Genomic DNA, 19,256 nt, shown 5'->3' with positions numbered 1-19,256 from the left:
GCGGCCCCGGGGACCAGGCGGCGGCGGGAGCGGGGCCCGAGGCCGGGAGGAAGGCGGCTGCTGAGCAGCGGGAGGAGGCGGCCGAGGAGCCGAGCCCCGCGGAGGAGCCCAGCCCCGCGGAGGAGCCGAGCCTCGTGGCGGCCGAGAGCGTCCCTCGGAAGCCGCCCACCGAGCCCCAGGAGGATGCAGGAGCCCAGGCAGCATTTCCCAGCAGGGCAGAGGAGGAAGAGCTGCACCCAGGGAAAGAGAAGCAGGTGGTGGGAGAGCCGGCAAGCACAGCAGCTGCACCAGCCCCAGGGACAAGTACAGCAGCGTCATTGGAGAGTTCTGAAGGGTTCGAATGGCCTCTGGGTACCCTTGGGACCTGCCTGCTGGTTGTGATGGGGATCAGCATGCTGGCACACACACAGAGGGGGTTCTACCCACGGCCATTTTGTCTGATCTCAGAAGTCAAGCAGAGTCAGGTTTGCTTCTTGTTTGGGGTTAGACAACAATATGGGAGGAACAAGAGATCTTCCCCAAGGCTGGACAGCCATGAGTGGCAGTGTGTGTGGGACAGTATGAGCGAGCACCTGGTCCACTGGGCCCCTCCAGTGCTTTGGAAGCATTGGAGATGGAAAGCATCTGTATGGAGTCCCGACAACAAGCTGCAGAAACTGCTGAAGGGGACAGTGAATTATTTCGAGCCTGGTGGGCCATGACACTTCAGGCCATCAGGGCAGAGATGCAACATAGAGATGGACTCATGATCGAGGGGTGGACTTAGCAATGGGCACTATTGCCCAGGTTATTCACGAGTGTGAACACTGCACACAGCCTCTCCTGCTCTGAGAGACTGTAACAAGAGATGGAGCCTGACATCATGGACCGAATGGACTCAGCAGCTTTATAGGTCCATGCACTAAGAAATGATCTTTTTCTCTGTGTATATGTAGATGTATATATATATGTAAGAGTGATGGCATATTGAAGATGTGGGATCTGAGCATGACGTGAATGGTATGGAATAAGGGGTGGATAATGTCCTGGTTTTGAGCAGCAGCAGTCATTTTTCTCCTTCTTAGGAGCTAGTACAGTGCTGTGTTTTGATCTTTTGGCCTTGGAGCAGTGGTGATAACGCCGATGTTTTCAGTTGCTGCTCGAATGTTTGGTGTGGCCAAGGACTTTCTGAGCCTCACGCTCTGCCAGGGAGGAGGGGAGGCCGGGAGGGAGCAGAGACAGGACACCTGACCCAAACTGACCAAAGAGGTATTCCATACCACAGCACGTCATGCCCAGGATGTAACTTGGAGTTACCCGGAAGGGAGGGACTGCAGGGTTGGAGGAGGTATCGGTCGGTGCTCGGCTGGGGGGAGTGGGGCGAGTTATTGGTCGGCTGGTGTTAAGGTGTTGTATTCTTTCCTCTTGTTATTTCCTTTATCATTATTATTATTGGTGGTAGCAGTAGTGATCTATGTTATACCTTAGTTACTAATCTGTTCTTATCTCAACCCGTGGGAGTTGCATTCTTTTTGATTCTCCTCTCCATCCCTCCAGGAGCAGGGGGGAGGGCAAGAAGGGGGGGGAGTGAGTAAAAGAGGTTTGTGGTTGGGTTTAAACCACGACACCTGGGCAATAGTGTCCATTGTTAAGTCCACCCCTCAGTCATGGGCCCATCTATATGTTGCATCTCTGCCCTGATGACCTGAAGTGTCATGGGCCCACCGGGCCAAAAATAATTCACCTTTATGTTGCCAGTCTAAGTCCATCTGAGCCACTTCAATCTTAGCAGCTTTATCCACTTGTTGGTTGTTCTGGTGTTCCTCAGTGGCCCGACTCTTGGGTACGTGTGCATCTACATGGCGTACCTTCACCACCAGGTTCTGCACGCGGGCAGCGATATCTTGCCACAGTGCAGCAGCCCAGATGGGTTTACCTCTGCGTTGCCAGTTGCTCTGCTTCCATTGCTGCAACCACCCCCACAGCGCATTTGCCACCATCCATGAGTCAGTGTAGAGATAAAGTACTGGCCACTTTTCTCGTACAGCAATGACCGGGGCCAGCTGGATGGCTTTCACCTCGGCAAACTGACTTGATTCGCCCTCTCCTGCAGCAGTTTCTGCAACTTGTCGCCGAGGACTCCATACGGCTGCCTTCCATCTCCGATGCTTTCCCACAGTACGGCAGGACCCATCAGTAAACAAGGCATACTGTTCTTCTCTTTCTGGCAGTTCGTTATATGGTGGGGCCTCTTCAGCACGCATCACCTCCTCCTCTGGTGACATTCCAAAATCTTTGCCCTCTGGCCATTCCATGAAGACTTCTAGAATGCCTGGACAACTGGGATTTCCTATTTGAGCTCGTTGTGTAATTAGTGCAGCCCATTTACTCCATGTAGCATCAGTTGCATAGTGTGTAGAGGAGACCCTGCCTTTGAACATCCAGCCCAGTACGGGCAACCGGGGTGCCAGGAAGAGCTGTGCTTCAGTGCCAATCACTTCCGAAGCAGCTCGAACCCCTTCATAGGCTGCCAGTATCTCTTTCTCAGTTGGGGTATAGCTGCCCTCAGATCCTTTTGTACCCCCTACTCCAAAAGCCGAGGGGTCGACCTTGAGTCTCCCCTGGAGCTTTCTGCCAGAGGCTCCAGGTAGGCCCATTCTCCCCAGCTGCGGTGTACAGTACATTTTTGACATCTGGCCCGGTCCGGACTGGTCCGAGGGCTACTGCATGAACTATCTCACGTTTAATTTGCTCAAAGGCTTGTTGTTGCTCAGGGCCCCATTTAAAATCATTCTTCTTCCGGGTCACATGATAGAGAGGGCTTACAATCGAACAGTAATTTGGGATGTGCATTCTCCAGAACCCCACAGCTCCCAAGAAAGCTTGTGTTTCTTTCTTATTAGTTGGTGGAGACATTGCTGTTATCTTGTTGATCACATCTGTGGGGATCTGGCGACGTCCGTCTTGCCACTTTATTCCTAAAAATTGAATCTCTTGTGCAGGTCCCTTGACCTTACTCCGTTTTATGGCAAAACCGGCTTTCAGAAGGATTTGGATTATTTTCCTCCCTTTCTCAAAGACTTCTTCCGCTGTATCGCCCCACACGATAATGTCATCAATGCATTGCAGGTGTTCTGGAGCTTGCCCCTGTTCCAGTGCAGTCTGGATCAGTCCATGGCAGATGGTAGGGCTGTGTTTCCACCCCTGGGGCAGTCGATTCCAAGTGAACTGGACACCCCTCCAAGTAAAAGCAAACTGTGGCCTGCACTCTGCTGCCAAAGGAATTGAGAAAAATGCATTGGCAATATCAATCGTGGAATACCACTTGGCTGCCTTTGACTCTAATTCATACTGAAGTTCTAGCATGTCCGGGACGGCAGCACTCAATGGCGGTGTGACTTCATTCAGGCCACGATAGTCTACTGTTAGTCTCCACTCTCCGTTGGACTTTCGCACTGGCCATATGGGGCTATTAAAGGGTGAGTGGGTCCTGCTGATCACTCCCTGACTCTCCAGTCTACGAATCAGCTGATGGATAGGAATCAGGGAGTCTCGGTTGGTGCGATATTGCCGCCGGTGCACTGTTGTGGTTGCGATTGGCACTTGTTGTTCTTCAGCTTTCAGCAACCCCACAACAGAAAGGTCCTCTGAGAGACCAGGCACGGTGGACAGCTGCTCAATTTCCTCAGTCTCCAGAGCAGCAATACCAAAAGCCCATCGGTACCCTTTGGGGTCTTTGAAGTACCCTCTCCTGAGGTAGTCTATGCCAAGGATGCATGGAGCCTCTGGACCAGTCACAATGGGGTGCTTTTGCCACTTCCTCCCAGTCAGGCTGATTTCAGCCTCCAGTACAGTCAACTCTTGGGATCCTCCTGTCACTCCAGAAATATAGATGGGTTCCACCCCTTGATAGCTTGATGGCATCAGGGTACACTGTGCACCGGTATCTATTAAAGCCTTATACTTCTGTGGGACTGATGTGCCAGGCCATCTGATCCACACAGTCCAGTAAATACGACTGTCCCTGTCCTCCACCTGGCTGGAGGCAGGGCCCCTCTAATAGTCATCACAACTTTGAACACTTAAGTCATATTGAAAGGGATTATTCTTCGCTATCACAGGAGCTGGAGTAAAGTCAGCTCTTCCACTCCATCTGGGGGCCTGCTCACCAGAGACTGAAGCCGCAGCTCTCATGGGATGATGAGTCTTGGGCCTTGCTCCCCTCTTCAATTCGCACACCCGTTCCTCCAAAGCTGAAGTAGGTTTTCCATCCCACTTTGTCATGTCTTCTCCGTGATCCCACAGGTAAAACCATAGGGTGGCCCGTGGCGTATACCTCCTGTATCTTCTCTCTCGAAGAATAGGACGCCTTTTGTTAATAGCTGAGACGTGTGTTGGTACACGTGAGGAGCTGGATAAATCAGATAGATCGTCCCTCAATTGTTTGAGATCCTGGGACAGTTTTTCCACAGCTGAGATGAAGGAAGGGGTGAGATTGTCTTCGAACTCTCGGAGTTTATGAATCATTTCATCCACTGTCAGTGGTACTATGTCATTCCAGGTTACTGTTGCCAATGAATGGGCATATGATGACGGTGCATTCCGTGTTAGTTTTCGCCACATGGGTCGTGTACATTCGACTTCATCTGGGTCTATGGGTACATCCCCATTATTTGGCTTGATGTGATAGATCATCTCTACGATGGCTGATTCCCTCAGAGACTGGATGCCTTTGTCTAAAGTAGTCCACTTGGCCGAACGACTCATAACATCATCCTTGTATGGAAACCTTTCTTTCACAGCTGCCAAGAGCTGCCTCCAAAGACTGAGGGACTTTTTCTCTCTTGCAATTGCTTTGTCAATTCCCCCTTCTCTAGCAAGTGATCCCAGCTGCTTGGCTTCACTACCTTCTAGTTCGTGACCATCGGCCCCACTGTCCCAGCATCGGAGCAACCAGGTGATGATGTGCTCCCCTGGTTGACGGGTAAAATCTTTTCGCATATTCCGTAGCTCAGTTGAGGTCCGAGGTCGAGAAGTCACCTCTTCTTCTTCTTCGTCATCATGCGATGATGACTCCTCCTCAGATTCTGGACCAGGTGGTGAATACATTGTTTCTTCATCTTGCTTCACCCTTCTTGCCTCCTTTTTGCTTTTTCTCTTGCTTACAGGGGCAACCGATATTGGTACAAATTGATCCTCTGGTTTAGCTGCAGTGATTTTCACTGTGGTTTGAGTAGCAACTGTACTTGTCGCTGGGGGTGGTGTAGCTGCTGTGCTTGGAGCTGTGGTAGCCGTGCTGTCTGTTGCAGCCAGAGTTTGGGTAGCAACTGTACTTGTTGCTGAGGATGGTGTAGCTGCTGTGCTTGGAGCTGGGGTAGCCGTGCTGTCTGTTGCAGCCAGAGTTTGGGTAGCGACTGTACTTGTCGCTGAGGATGGTGTAGCTGCTGTACTTGGAGCTGGGGTAGCCATGCTGTCTGTTGCTTTGCCCTCAGATGCAGGGGCATTTTTTTCCTTTTGAAGGTGCTGGATAGTGTTGAACAAGGCCCTGTAAGCATAGGCCAAGCCCCAGCACGTTGCCGTGATTTGTCCGTCTCTGGTATGGCCAGACTGACCACACACCTCATTTAAGTGTTTTACTAATTCTTCTGGATTTTGCACTTGTTTTGTGGTGAAATTCCAAAGTACTGGAGGAGCCCACTGACCTAGATACTTGCCCATGCTATCCCACACACCCTGCCACTCATGGCTGTCCAGCCCCGGGGAAAATCTCTTGGTCCTCCTATATTGTCGTTTAACCCCAGACAAGGCCCAAACCTGACTCTGCTTAACTCTTGAAATCAGACGAGATGGTTGTGGGCAAAACACACTCCGTATGCGGGCCAACATGGAAATCCCCATCACAATCAGGAAACAGGTCTCAACAATATTAAAAGGCCATTCAAGAACTTCAAAACTCTCAAATGATGCTGTAGCTGGTCTGAGAGGGGGGCTAGGAGGGTAAAAGAACTTTTCCTTCACAGGTTGACCACCCGAGAAGGAGAAAAAAGATGTGAAATTGCTAAGCACCTGTATTATATACCTCCCAAAGTATAAAGGTGGTGACCACACTGGGAGCATAAGACCGATCAGTTTCATGATCAATGATTCTATTGTATTACAAGTCATTATAATAAAGTACAATGAGACAAAAACCTTAGCCCAAGCCCCACACTTGAAAAACAGTACCACAGCAAATACCGGCTGTATGTAATGTACAGAGTTCTGAACCTGTGAGACCCAGAGGAACAGCTTTGAGAGCCAATAAATCAGCATTGTGACGAGTGACTATTAATCCGGTCAGATCTGTCGTTATCTCAACCCTTCGTGCCCCACGTTGGGCGCCAAAAAGAACTGTCGTGGTTTAAACCAATCCACACAGGTCGTCCACTCACCCCCCCCCCCGACCCTCCCCACTCCCAGAGGGATGGGGAGGAGAATCAGGAGAATGTAACTCCCACGGGTTGAGATAAGAACAACCCAGTAACTAAGGTATAACACAAATCACTGCTGCTACCGCCAATGATAATATTGATAAGAGAAAATAACAAGAGAATACGATACCACCGCCGAACGAGTTCGACCCCCCCGAAGAGAGAGCCTGCCCTTCCGGGTCACTCCCAGTTACATCCTGGGCATGCCGTGCTGTGGTATGGAATACCTCTTTGGTCAGTTTGGGTCGGGTGTCCTGTCTCTGCTTCCTCACGGCCTCCCTTGTCCCCGGCAGAGCATGAGGCTCACAGAGTCCTTGGCCAGAATAAACATTACTTAGCAACAATTAAAAACAATCGGTGTTATCAGCTCTCTGCCCAGGCTGGAAGTCAAAACACAGAGCTTGCACCAGTTACTAAGAAGGGGCAAAACGGCTCCTGGTAAACCCAGGACACTCCTTTGTTAATCAAGCTGGCCAGTAATTAATTTGTTGCTAACTGCTGCTATTCAGCAGATGAGGTCACTGAGCATGGTTTTGTTTCCAGGACAGGATTAAGAAGCTCCTGGGAACAAATTGTTGCCATTTTTTCCTGCTTAGTCAGGGTTCAGTGCTTCTGTGTGGTGTGGATTCAGTGCTCACCTCTTTGCCCCTCCAGAATGTGATTGATGGGGACCTGTGTGAGCAGTTCAACTCCATGGAGCTGAACAAACAGAAGAATGTGGCAGAAGAGTTGGACCGGACCCCACCTGAGGTGTCCAAGAAACTGGAAGACATCCGCACACGCTACGCTTTCTGAGCAGCCACCAACAGGAGCAGAGCATCTCCTCGGGCTCCTGTGGACGTTCTTCCAAGGACTGTTGGGAAGAGGAATGTGTGCTTTGCTTCCCTTTTTAAATACTGGTTTGCTCCTCTTGGTTTATGTTTCAAAGTAACTTGACTCCAGTAAATACAGTATCAGATATTAGGTCTCCCACTACATCCTGCCATTTCTGTGAAGGCTCCCAACATCCTGGTTTTGACCAGAGATTCCCTCTTGGGAAGTGCCCAAGGAAGTGTGTGGTGACCCCTCACCCTCATTTCCTTGGCCTCCTTTTAGGATGGGGGAGCCTGAGGGTATCTTGTGCTGGCCTCACAGAAAGCCCTGTAGAGCAGATCCAGTTGAGCCTTTGTAGGATCAAGTGGGTTTTGCAATTTCCCAGCATTTTGGTAAAGGAAAGAGCTGTGGCATGACTCAGGATTGCCAGGCTCTGTTCAATAGTCGGTGGTGAGAAAGTCTCTTCTTCCACTAGCCCTGGGAGCAGCTGGTGGGAAGCTTGGCTGTGTGGAGGGTGTAGCTATCATACTTGTCTTGAATATTCTCTTCTGAATTGTGAGAGATTTTTTTTTGGACTTGCCATTTCTGACTGTGTTCCCTGTAAATAGAGTTTTGTACAATGTTGACTCTTGGGGGTGGGGAAGAGTGAGGCCTGAGTCTGGGACTTGATTTGTTTCATAATAACTTTGGCAAGAGCAGTGTCTCCAAGCTGTGACTGAGAGCAGCACATGAAGAATAAAAGCCTGGTTTTTTACAAGCCTGACCCTGGGGTTCTTCTCTCCTTTGCAGCAGCTATCCTGACCTGGTTGGCAGCAGGAGGGGTGCAGAAGTACAGAAACATCTGTGCCCTGCGCCCTGCCTGCGTGCTGGAGTTGTGCTGCAGCCCTGCAGGTATCAGACCATGAGCCCTGCTCCCCTTCCCTGCCTGCTCTGCCTGGAGCTGGTCCTGAGCCCAGCAGCATGTCCTGCAGCCAGAGATGCTGCTGTCCAGCACCACTTTATGCCTGGACATGCACAAAGTGGGGTATGTGGAGAAAGGGTGAGAGGGAAAGGTCTTTCCTCCCACTATTGTTTTTCCAGCCCTTCCAGGGCAGGGCTGCAGCTCTGGGAGGAGCAGCTGGCTGCCATGATGGCAGGGGAAGGCGTGTCTTCCTGCCATGCACTATCTGGCTGCAAATGCTTGCCAACCACACAGCAGGTGCCTCTCAGTTTTGTCTTCAGTCTGGTTCCAAACTGGTTTGCTTCCTTGGCTGGTCCTGTGTAAGTAAATAACCTGCCTCTGGAGCAAGGGGCAGCCCCCTTTGTGTGTGGGGCTCCAAGCTCAGGTCCCAGCAGACTCCCTGGGGAGCAGGGGGCTTCTCCCAGCCAAGGGCTCTCTTCCATCCCTGGGCCCCTGCACAGCCGCAGGGTGCTGGGTGACAAGGTGGAGTGAAGCTCCTGGAGCCATGTGCCAGGGGCTGTTTTCCCTGGGCTCACACCTGCCATGACTTCCAGCCTGGCACAGCCAAGGAAGGCAAGCCTCTTCCAGCAGCATGCAGTGCATCTCTGAGCACTCCCTTCTCTTCATCAACCCATCCTGGCTGCCAAGCTGATGACTACATGGGCATGGAATGCTATTAAATGGTTTGCTCTATTGCTTGCAGCAGATGTGGACAAAATCCCTGTGGACACCGAGCTGGACCAACTTCTTCCCTGCTGGAGCTGAGCATCTTGCCCCAATGCGGAGCTGGGAGGGCCTGGGGGATGCTTGGCAGGAGTGTGGCTGTGGTGGCCCTGACTTGGCATCAGGGGAATCCAGCAGGCTCTCCTTGCTTGCAGAAGTGCATTCCTTCCCACGGTTTCCCTGGGAGTGCTGACCTGCTCTTTGATAGCTGATTTATCTTCCCTGACCCCCTGGATGCCTGTCAGCCCTGAGTGCCCTCTTCCACGGGCCTCTTGTGGGCTGGAGTGACAGTCATCAGGAGGAGCAGGTTGCAGGGTTGTTAGCCAAGCACCCCAGGGGCCCCCAACAGTGTGAGCCGAGCACCCTGGGGACACCCAGGAGGGTTAGCTGAGCACCCCAGGGGCATCCAGCAGGGCAGCCGAAGCACCCCAAGGATAGGGGAGAGCTCAGGAGGTTCGTCCGAGCTCCCCCGTGGGCACCCACCCGGTCTAGCCGCACTCCCCGGGCACCCCCCCCCCGCGGGCGGGGCGGGGCGGTCGTTCGATCCCTGCCCGCCCGCTCCCGTCGCCACCTCCCCCCGCCCACCTCCCGGGAAGCGCGGGCACGGCCCTGTTGCTGCCGCCCGCGGGGATACGCGTCCAACGCCCGGTGTCCCCCGCGCCGGGCCAGGTGGGTGTGCGGGGAGCCCCCCTGTCCAGGGACGCGGGGCGGGGGCGCGTGAGGGGCTCACTTTGTGGAGGGACACAGTAGGGGTCTTCCTGTGCGGGCCACGTTGCGTGGGGACACAATGACCGGCCGCGTGGGGCCGCGCTGCGGAGGATGCAGGACATCCTGTGGGGACACAGCACGGGGTGTCCACTTAGCCAGCCCCGTCCCCCAGCGCTCCTTAGCTGAGCTCCTGCTGAGGCCGGACGAACTCATTGCTGGGATAACGGGGCTGGGCTCTGTGTGTGTGTGGCACCGGGGGCAGCCCTGCCCCCAGGTGGTGGGACACAGGCACCCAGGGCTCCACGACCACTGGAGCCGGTGCCCTCCCTGGGGCTGCAGCCGGGGCTCTCTTCCCCCAGATCCCTTCTTGCAGTGCAGCGGGGGCCCTGCGCACAGCCCCCTCCCCCCCCCCTTCCCGGAGCACATCCCTGCCGGCACCCTGCGATGGCCTCGGGACCTGCTGCCTCCCCGCAGACAGCCAAAGAGGAGAAGCCATCGGGGACGGCCAGGAAAGGAAATTAACCCCTCATCCATGGCAGGGGACAACCGCCCGGGGTTACCGGAGAGCAGCCTAGTACCCGAGGCCTGTGCCCGTTCCTCGTCCCCTCCGCCACACACAGTGCTACCCAGGAGGCTCCCTGTGAGTCCCGGCCATGTAGGAGCAGCCCAGGGCTCCGCCGATGGCCACTGTCAACATGCAGCAGGGCTACACGGCCATCCTGTGTGAGTACAGCTTGGGGACAGGGATAGGGGGTGGCCTCAGGGGTCACCACAGAGGGTGTCCCCAGGGTGGGGGGCTGACACCCCTTGCTTTTGGCTGCCCCAGGGGTCCTGGCTGTGCTGGGAGTGGAGGCCACTGCACTGGGTGAATGCGAGCTCACCCACCTGCTCCAGGACAAGCTGCAGTACGAGATGCGCCTGCAGTACATGGTAATCTCCAATTTTGGGGGGGGGGGGGGGGGGGGGGGGGGGTGGTGGTGGTGGTGGAAGGGACACATGGCATTGCAGAGCCCCGGTTTGCTCCAGGGGTGAAAGGGTCATGGGAGGCAGCATTCACTGCTGCAGTGATGGTGCTGGGGGTAGCTTTTCTACCAGGAACATGTGCCAATGGTGCTGAGCTGCTTCTGCTGGTGCATCTCCAGGGTTGACCATGTCAAAGAGCTTTTGCACCAGTTCCCTGGTGTCACGCTGGGGCTGGCAGGGATGTCCCCATCACCCTGCTGCAGCCCCTGAGCTCTTCTCCACCTTTCCAGAAACACTATTTCCCCATCGATTACACGGTCCAGGTCCAGTATGAGGAGGTGCTGAGGCCCTCCAACATCACCCGTCTGGTAAGACAGTGGCGGGGGATGGCCCCATGATGGGAACACTCCAGCAGCCCTCAAGGGCTCACTTGGGCCACCCTCTTGCCCCCAGCGCAATAGGACAGTGTCAGAGGTGGCACTGCAGTACCTCTGGTTCCATGTCAGCTCCCAGGCCGTTCTGAGGATCCATGAGGTGCTGCCGGAGAAGCACCCGTCCTGGAAGTACACACAGGAGCTCTGCCAGCTCTTTGATGCCCTGGGCAAGGAGTACAGCAAGTACTGGCAGGTAGGGAGACCCTGGGTCCCCCCCAGCACCCCAGCTCTATCCACACACTCACATGTGGCCTTACACACCCCTTGTGGGGGTGCTGGGTGCACCTGGTGCCTGTGCACACAGGCATGCATGGTACATGGGCACGGGTGTGGTATACATGCACACACAACGTGCGCTGTGGGGACATGCACCCACGGGTGTGAACACCCCCTCCCTGCATGGGGGTCTTGGAGAGCTGGCATGGATGGGCTGCTGGGGACAGAAGTTGGCACCTGGGGTGCAGGGCCATGGGACAGCACCCAGGGATGCCCAACATCTGGCATTGGTGATTCAGTGGCAGAATTCCTGCCTGCAACACAGGAGACCTGGATTTGATTCCTGGCCAATGCAACAGCTGTAGCTTTTGCAGCCTTCCGGAGTGTCCAGGGGTTTTCCCTGGGGCACGTTTGGCACCCAGGGGTACCATCACCATGGCACTGTCCAGGTGCTCTGGTGTGGGTGCATGGTGCTGACAGGGCTCTTTTTGATTCCTGTGACAGGGAGATGCTCAGGGCTTGGTGGCAGTGAGGGGCCCTGGGATGGTGGCAGTTGGAGCCCCTGGCTCAGGGCAGTGATGGGCCCTGGCTTGGTGGCCCTGAAAGTCTGTGGGTCCAGGATGATTAGGCTGCTTGTGGTTGGGAGGCACTGCCACATCCCAGGGGCAGTTGCCTGTGGCTGCTGGGTGGTGGTGGCCTGTCATAGCTGGGTCTGCAGGGTGAACTGGAAGTGTATCTGAGTTGTCCTGTGCTATGGCACAGGTTTTGCAGCCCCTCCAAGATTTTCTTATTCTGCTGTTAACTCTGAAAGCTACTGACAACCTCCCCTTGTTGGAGGTGGTGTGAGGCAGCAGGAAGAGGTGGTCCCGTGGCTGGAGCCCTGGCAGTATCTGAGCTGTCTGTTGGGGCCCTCTCTCTATGGGTGGGGGGGGGGGGGGTGGGGGGGGTGGTGTGTACTAGCCAGCAGTGCCTGTCCTTACTGCAACCACTGCTGCTGGGTTTGTGGGGGCCATGGGTCAGATGTGTGGGCTGTTCCACATTTGGCATTGGTGGTTCAGTGGTATAAGTCTTGCCTGCTGTGTGGGAGGCCTGGGTTTGATTCCTGACCAATGCAACAGCTGCAGCTTTTGCAGCCCAGTGTCCCTGGGTGGGGACCATGGTGATGTTCCAATGACCTGTCCCTGCAGACAGACGTGGAGGTGGTGGTGGCTGACCTGGTGAAGCTGATCCACAGTGCAGGCATGGAGAGCCGGAGGAAGGCAGTACGCCCCAAGGCACTGCTGGACAACTGCCTCAAGGTCATGCGGATGCTTTACAGGGCACCCTGTGAGTGGGGACTTGGGGGGGATGACACAGACCTTGGGGAATGGAGGGTGGCATGTTTTGAGGTCCTGTCCCACCTTGTAATGCCTGTCCCTTTTGCCCAGGTTGGTGGGAGTCCACCTAACATCGCAGAAGACCCCTTGCTTGATGCCTTCTCCTTGCCCTGGAGCCTGGGATGTTGCCTCTGCTGTGCTCCCCCAGCAGAGACCCTTGGGGGGGTCCCAAGGAAGGGGAAAATGCCACCCCTTCCAGGACCATGGGACTACGCACAGCCATGGGGTTGACCCCATCTGAAATGCCAGGAACCTTCTGCATAGGTGCAGGCTGGGGGGACTTGGACATTGCCCTATTCCTCTCAGTTTGTATTTTCCTCAGCTTTCATTAAATAGCAGTTAATTCTCTAGTATTGCATCTCAGCTTCCAGCCAGATTCCAGGATCCTCCAACCTCAACCAAAATAAAGGACCGGCAGAGAACAACCCCAGCTGCCTCCACTGCCTCCTCTTTTGGGGTGTCAGTCCCCTTCTTAGCTTTGCAGGGGAGATATTCCTCTGACACAGGGACCTCCAGAGTCACCGCTTGCCAAGCTGCCTCCATCAGCCCTGGCCACTTCCTTGCAAGAAAATATCTGGATTTGTTTGTTGTGCTTGGCGGTGCAGTGCAGGCAGTGTTCCAGAGGGGCTGAGGGCCGGCCAGCTGCCTCCCCCTTTCCAGCTTCATTAATTACCTTAATCATCTATTAGAGACTTTAACTGGTGTATTTCTGGCTGCCAGCTGCTTATGCTTACAGGCCTATGAGAGCATGCAGATGAGGCTGTGGGCACTGCAGCATGAGCGGATGCAATGTGTTCTTCTACACAGAGAAAGGAGTGGAGGGGTCAGGTGTGAGGGGGAGCTCACCACGACGATGGCCCCATGCTGTGCTGGGGTGGAAACTAGGTGGCCCTGTGTGACATGGCCACAGGTTCTGACAAGCCCCCGGTGGGAGAGATATGGGGTGAGTCACTGCTTCTCTGCACCCAGCTGAGCTCAGCAGCTTCAAAGGACCCTGGAAGTAATGCTCCCAGCATGAGTGGGCTGCAGGCACTCCCCAGACCCCAGCACTCCCCATCCCTTCTATGCCAAGAGGAGAAAACCAATTAAATAAACATATGTATTTTTCCATGCTAGTCATAGTGCAGGATGCTGATGCTCAGCCCCCCAAAGCCTGGTGGGGAAGGTGGCACCCCCAGGTGCTGTGTTTCCCAGCCCATTCTGGAGCTGCTCCCCCTTTGCCTCTCACCCAGCACCCTCCCTACCTTCTCCTGGGGTGTCAGATTGATTCGGAGAAAACTCCAGGAACAAACTTGCCAACAAAGTTTTCAAGCTGACAAGCAGGTATTCTTTATTGCGGCACCGGGAGACACGGAGGATAGCTCCTCCTAACGTGTGTCTCTCTGTTGCTCCACAAGCTGTCCTTATATAGTCCCTGGGCATACAGAATCACAGAATCACAGAATCCCAAGGGTTGGAAGGGACCTAAAAAGATCATCTAGTCCAACCCCCCTGCAAGAGCAGGGTAACCTACAGTACATCACACAGGAACTTGTCCAGGTGGGCCTTGAATATCTCCAGTGTAGGAGACTCCACAACCCCCCTGGGCAACCTGTTCCAGTGCTCTGTCACTCTTACAGTAAAGAAGTTCTTCCTGATGTTAACGTGGAACTTCCTATGCTCCAGTTTACACCCATTGCCCCTTGTCCTATCACTGGATATCACTGAAAAAAGCTTAGCTCCATCATCCTGACACCTACCCTTTACATATTTGTAAACATTGATGAGGTCACCCCTCAGTCTCCTCTTCTCCAAGCTAAAGAGACCCAGCTCCCTCAGCCTCTCCTCATAAGGGAGATGTTCCACTCCCTTAATCATCTTTGTGGCTCTGCGCTGGACTCCTTCAAGCAATTCCCTGTCCTTCTTGAATTGAGGGGCCCAGAACTGGACACAATATTCCAGATGCGGCCTCACCAAGGCTGAGTAGAGGGGGAGGAGAACCTCTCTTGACCTACTAACCACTCCCTTTCTAATGCACCCTAAGATGCCATTTGCCTTCTTGGCCACAAGAGCACATTGCTGGCTCATGGTCATCCTCCTATCCACCAGGACCCCCAGGTCCCTTTCCCCTTCACTACTTTCCAGCAGGTCAACCCCCAACCTGTACTGGTACATGGGGTTGTTCTTCCCCAGATGCAAGACTCTACACTTGCCCTTGTTAAATTTCATCAAGTTTCTCCCCGCCCAACTCTCCAGCCTGTCCAGGTCTCGCTGAATGGCAGCACAGTCCTCTGGTGTGTCAGCCACTCCTCCCAGTTTTGTGTCATCAGCAAACTTGCTGAGGGTGCACTCAGTTCCCTCATCCAGGTCATTGATGAAAATATTAAACAGCACCGGTCCCAGCACCGACCCCTGAGGAACTCCACTAGTCACAGACCTCCAGCTAGATTCTGCGCCATTGACCACAACTCTCTGCCTTCTTCCTTTCAACCAGTTCTCGATCCACCTCACTACTTGATCGTCAAGCCCACACTTCCTTAGCTTATCTATGAGGATGCTGTGGGAGACAGTATCAAATGCCTTACTGAAATCAAGAAAAACTACATCTACCGCTCTACCATCATCCCTCCACCTAGTCACTTCCTCATAGAAGGCTATAAGGTTGGTCATACATGACTTCCCCCTCATAAAACCATGTTGGCTGTTCTTAATGACCCCCTCATCCTTGATATGCCTAGTGATGGAGTCAAGAATAAGTTGTTCCATCACCTTTCCAGGGATGGAGGTAAGGCTGACCGGTCTATAATTACCCGGGTCCTCCTTCTTGCCCTTCTTATAGATTGGTGTGACCTTTGCCATCCGCCAATCCTCAGGCACCTCGCCCGTTTCCCACGACTTACCAAAGATGATGGAAAGTGGCCTAGCAATGACCTCCGCCAGCTCCCTCAGCACCCGTGGGTGCATTCCATCCGGACCCATCGATTTACAGATGTCCAGTTTGCATAGCTGATCCCTAACCCAATCCTCATCTACCAAAGCAAACTCCTCCTTTGTCCTGACTCCTTCTGGGGCTATAGAAATCCGGGGCCCTCGGGGAGAGTCTGCAGGAGTAAAGACAGAGGCAAAGAAGGCATTCAGCACCTCTGCCTTCTTTATATCCTCTGTCTCCAGGGTACCCACTTCGTTCAGCAGTGGGCCTATATTGCCTCTTGTGTTAGTTTTATTTGCTATGTATTTGAAGAAGCCCTTTCTATTGTCTTTAACCCGACTAGCAAGATTGAGTTCCAAGGAGGCCTTAGCTGTCCTAATTGCCTCCCTACATCCTCTAACAACTGTCCTATATTCCTCCCAAGCGGCCAGCCCCTCCTTCCATAATCCATAGATTCTCCTTTTCCACTTGAGTTTGCCCAGCAGCTCCTTGTTTAACCACGCCGGTCTCCTAGATCCCTTACTTGACTTCCTACTCATTGGGACGCTCCGATCCTGAGCTTGGAAGAAGCGGTCCTTGAATGCTAACCAACTATCTTGAGCCCCTTTACCGCCTAGTACACTTTCCCAGGAGACTTCCCTTAGCAGTTGACTGAAGAGGCCAAAGTTGGCCCTTCGGAAATCCAGAACTGTGGCTTTGCTAGGTATTCTATTCCTCCCACACAGGATCCTAAACTCCACCATCTCATGGTCACTGCAGCCAAGGCTGCCATTGACCGTCACCACTTCGACCAAACCCTCCTTGCTGGCGAGTACTAAATCTAGCAGCGCTGCTCCCCTAGTTGGTACGTCCACCATTTGCATTAAGAAATTATCATCAATGCACTCGAGGAACCTCCTAGACTGTGAATGACTGGCTGTGTGAGTCTTCCAGCAAATATCGGGGTAATTAAAGTCCCCCACGACGACTAAGGTATGTAGTCGCGAGGCTACTTCCAGTTGCCTGTAGAAAGCCTCATCAACTCCTTCGTCCTGATCAGGAGGTCTGTAATAGACCCCCACAACTGTATCACCCGTGCCAGTCAGCCCCTTGATTCGTACCCACAGACATTCCACTTGCTCCTCATCCGACCCCGGACAGAACTCAATACATTCTAGTTGCTCTCTCACGTAAAGAGCAACTCCACCACCTCGCTTTGCTGACCTATCTTTCCTAAAAAGGACATAGCCATCCATGACCACATTCCAGTCATGTGAACTGTCCCACCATGTCTCTGTAATCGCCACTAGATCATAACCTTTAGCCCGCACACAGACTTCTAACTCCTCCTGTTTATTCCCCATGCTGCGTGCATTGGTGTACAGGCATTTCAGGGAGCCAGTCCTAGTACCCTTTTTCCCCTGTGGGACAGGGTCTAAAAAGCTATCCTTTCCCACAAGTGAAACAAGAGATTGATAGTCCTCCTTAGCCCGCCATCCTTCAATCCCTAGCATGTTCCTCTTGGGCTTGTCCCCAACAGGCCCAGTTAAATCCCCTCCCCCCTTCCTAACTAGTTTAAAGCCCTGTCAATAAGCCCTGCTAACTCCTGCCCCAAAACCCTTTTTCTTCTCTGGGACTGGTGTATCCCGCCTGTCACCAGCAAACCAGGTGTCCCATACAGCAGCCCGTGACTGAAAAACCCAAACCCCTGCCTTTGGCACCAGTCACGTAGCCATACATTAACCTGCAGAGTCTTCTTATATATCCCTTCACCCTCGCTTGCAACAGGTATGGAGGCAAACACCACTTGCGCTCCAGACCCTTTAACCAGCCGTCCCAGGGCCCTGTAGTCTCTCTTCATCGCCCTTACGTTCCTCGTAATAATTTCGTCACTGCCAACCTGAAAAACCAGCAGCGGGTAGTAGTCAGACGGCTGCACCAGTTCAGAGAGCTTCTTTTTAACATCTCTAATCCGAGCCCCAGGCAGGCAGCAGACCTCCCTGTGGGGTGGATCCGGTCGACAAATGGGCCCTTCTGTTCCCCTCAGAAGGGAGTCACCCACCACAATTACTCTTCTTTTCTTCTTGGTTGTAGAAGTTCTGAGGTATGTGGGTGAGTGACTAGCCCTGGGTGACTCACTAGATAGATTTGCCTCACCATCTCCATTCACCTGGCCCTGAATTTCCAAGACCTCGTACCTGTTATTCAAGGGCAACTGGGAGGGAGGAAGGGATTGTGAGGGTTTTCGCTTACCTCTCCGAGGAGGAACCTCCCTCCATCCATCCTTGTCCATTAAGCTCTCTCCTTCTGTCTGATGGTAGGAGGGAAGGGGATCCATATCTTGTTGAACCACTTCCCTCTGCCCTTGCCTTAGGGTGCGGTTCCACCAATCTATTTCACTTTCACACTCTCTAATGGCTCTCAACCTTTCTACCTCCTCCCTCAGTTCAGCCACCTGCCTGAGCAGGTCATTTATTTGCTCACAGCGAACACAAGCAGTGTCACTGGCTCCCTCCAATACAAGTGCCAGGCTCAGGCATTCGCTGCAGCCAGAGACCTGCACAGCTGCATGTCTGCAGGAAGGCTCAGTCTGGATACCCACATTAGTGCTCACTACAGCTTTCGATCGTGTTGTAACCATGATCTATCTGGTCAATCAATCCGTCTACGTCCCTCAGCACTCCTTCCCCCTCCTGTACTCCAGGCGAGTCCTCTCGATGAGGCGGTTGGAACGCTTCCCTGCCCGCTCGCCTGCCCGCGCGAACTGCCGCGCAAACTGCCTCGCCCCTCTGCCTCGACGCTCTCTGTTTGCCGGCTCTGTTCGCCGCGCTCCCTGGGAAGGTTTTTTAGCCACTCCCAGCTGGTGCCACTCCTCCTGGCTCCGCCCCCTGTGAGTCAGCCCCTCGCGGGAGCTGAGCTTCCGAGTCCTGGGCAAGTCCTGTTGAGGACTTGAGGCTCCCTCCTCAGTGGCTCTTGTCGCTCTGAGGTGAGGCTCCTGGACGCTGATCTCTCCCCTCTCCGCTCCGGTGTTGCAGGCGTCCTCTCTCAAGCTACTCACCTCAGCAACTGATCGAGAGTGGCTGTTGGTGGCCGGTTTGAATCTGCCACCGAGCCATACATTACGTCATTTTCCAGAAAGCTCCCCGCATGCGTACGGAATTGTGGTGGTGGTCTCTGAGGGTCGTTTACTTCTTCCAACAATCTTCATCACTTCTGGCAGCCTTTGGAGCACGCGCAGTAGATGCTCATACCAATTTAATTGGTTCGGTAGCACAGGAGACATAATAATCCTCCTATCCTCCTACTTATCAGTTAGTTTAACAGTAGCCCATCCTGGACACCTGCCGTTCCCAGATACTCCTTATCCCTGTGTCCTGTTCCTCTAGACTGTTTTTCTTAAAACTCTGTCAACTATAACAATTTATCTTGTACAAGAATGCTCAGTGTGTTCTCTAGCTGCACTCTATTTTTTTTTCTATGTATCATGCACTTTAGTAATTTTCCACTGCTACTGTTACAAAGCCATCAAACTTAACATCACTTAAAACTGATTCTAAAGGTTTATATATTCCATTTTGTGATTTTCTGTCCCCCTTGTCTCAGGGGGGAGGGGAAAGAGAAGGTTTGGCAGCCTCAGCTGTGTCCTGATATTCCCCCAAATTGGAGGGGGCTATAGTGCCTGTCCCTTGCCCGTCCCCTGCCCTTTCACACATGCCCCTCCTCAGCCCCCTCCCTGTTGCTTCTTTC

At 53.6% G+C, this 19,256-nt stretch overlaps 2 protein-coding genes across 12 annotated transcripts in view; both read left to right on the top strand.

The window, feature by feature from the left end:
• The window catches only part of LOC136004243 (splicing factor 3B subunit 3-like), an 85,272-nt gene extending 77,247 nt beyond the window's left edge, over positions 1 to 8,025 (top strand). For all 8 annotated transcript variants that reach the window (XM_065660566.1, XM_065660562.1, XM_065660560.1 and 5 more), the window contains one exon: positions 7,104 to 8,025. In XM_065660566.1, coding sequence (XP_065516638.1) covers positions 7,104 to 7,244 — 141 coding nt within the window. In that variant the 3' untranslated portion in view covers positions 7,245 to 8,025. The remainder of the gene's footprint in view (positions 1 to 7,103) is intronic.
• A 1,482-nt stretch (positions 8,026 to 9,507) lies between these two features.
• On the top strand, positions 9,508 to 13,737 carry LOC136004270 (interleukin-34-like). Of its 4 annotated transcripts, none has more exons than XM_065660623.1 (7): positions 9,508 to 9,594; positions 10,173 to 10,356; positions 10,460 to 10,563; positions 10,920 to 10,964; positions 11,050 to 11,223; positions 12,434 to 12,572; positions 12,674 to 13,737. In XM_065660623.1, the coding sequence occupies exons 2-7, from the start codon at positions 10,314 to 10,316 to the stop codon at positions 12,691 to 12,693; spliced, it is 525 nt and encodes a 174-aa protein (XP_065516695.1). In that variant the 5' UTR covers positions 9,508 to 9,594; positions 10,173 to 10,313; the 3' UTR covers positions 12,694 to 13,737. The 4 variants fall into 4 exon arrangements, with proteins under 4 accessions (XP_065516695.1, XP_065516692.1, XP_065516694.1 ...); XM_065660620.1 differs by having other exon boundaries at positions 10,887 to 10,964; XM_065660622.1 differs by having other exon boundaries at positions 9,514 to 9,594; positions 10,108 to 10,356; positions 10,887 to 10,964.
• Positions 13,738 to 19,256: the final 5,519 nt, after the last annotated feature.

The sequence above is a fragment of the Lathamus discolor genome, chromosome W (genome assembly GCF_037157495.1).
Source record: "Lathamus discolor isolate bLatDis1 chromosome W, bLatDis1.hap1, whole genome shotgun sequence".
Lineage (NCBI taxonomy): Eukaryota > Metazoa > Chordata > Aves > Psittaciformes > Psittacidae > Lathamus > Lathamus discolor.
The sequence above is the reverse complement of the archived record's forward strand: the minus strand, read 5'-3'. Positions and strand labels throughout refer to the sequence as shown.